At 61.8% G+C, this 557-nt stretch overlaps 1 protein-coding gene across 2 annotated transcripts in view; it reads left to right on the forward strand.

Moving 5' to 3' along the window:
* Positions 1 to 255: 255 nt before the first annotated feature.
* The window catches only part of RAB18 (RAB18, member RAS oncogene family), a 24,851-nt gene continuing 24,549 nt past the window's right edge, over positions 256 to 557 (forward strand). Inside the window, exon 1 of one of the 2 annotated variants that reach the window (XM_012732767.1) lies at positions 256 to 504. In XM_012732767.1, coding sequence (XP_012588221.1) covers positions 437 to 504 — 68 coding nt within the window. In that variant the 5' untranslated portion in view covers positions 256 to 436. The remainder of the gene's footprint in view (positions 505 to 557) is intronic. The other variant, XM_004693047.2, reaches the window with a different exon arrangement.

The raw sequence follows: 557 nt of genomic DNA on the forward strand, positions 1-557 counted from the left end.
TGGGACCTACATTAACCATAATATGCCTTTCAACGCATGCTTTCCCATGGCAATACACCTGTCTTAGGCAGCTGCTGAGCCAAAAGAGCGTATATTCTCCTCAGCCCTTTCGCCAACTACACAACCCAGGCAGACCTAGGTTAGGGTTGGAAGGAGGAAGTCAGCAACCGGCGGGATGAGATCACACACACCGCCCATCTGCGCTTGCGCACGACGGAGAGACACTTGGGAAAAGACGCCAGGAACTCTGGGTTGGCGCAGACGCAGAGCTACTTCAAGGCGGAACTGGGGCGTCCCCGGCTCTGGAGACCTAAACACCCGGTGTGAAAAGAAGGTGGCAGCCGCGGAGCGGTGCGCATGCGCAGACGGCTCTCGGGTTAAGGGTTGAGAGGCGGACCGGGGCGGCCAGCTGGGCTTGGAGCGGAGCAGCGGCAGGATGGACGAGGACGTGTTGACCACCCTGAAGATCCTCATCATCGGGGAGAGCGGCGTGGGCAAGTCCAGGTGAGGCGGCCTGGCGGGTCGTGGCGAGGGCGGCGGCCCGTGCCGCCGTGGCA

This window comes from Condylura cristata, unplaced genomic scaffold (genome assembly GCF_000260355.1).
Source record: "Condylura cristata isolate star-nosed mole 26May11 unplaced genomic scaffold, ConCri1.0 scaffold00035, whole genome shotgun sequence".
NCBI classification, from domain to species: Eukaryota; Metazoa; Chordata; class Mammalia; order Eulipotyphla; family Talpidae; genus Condylura; species Condylura cristata.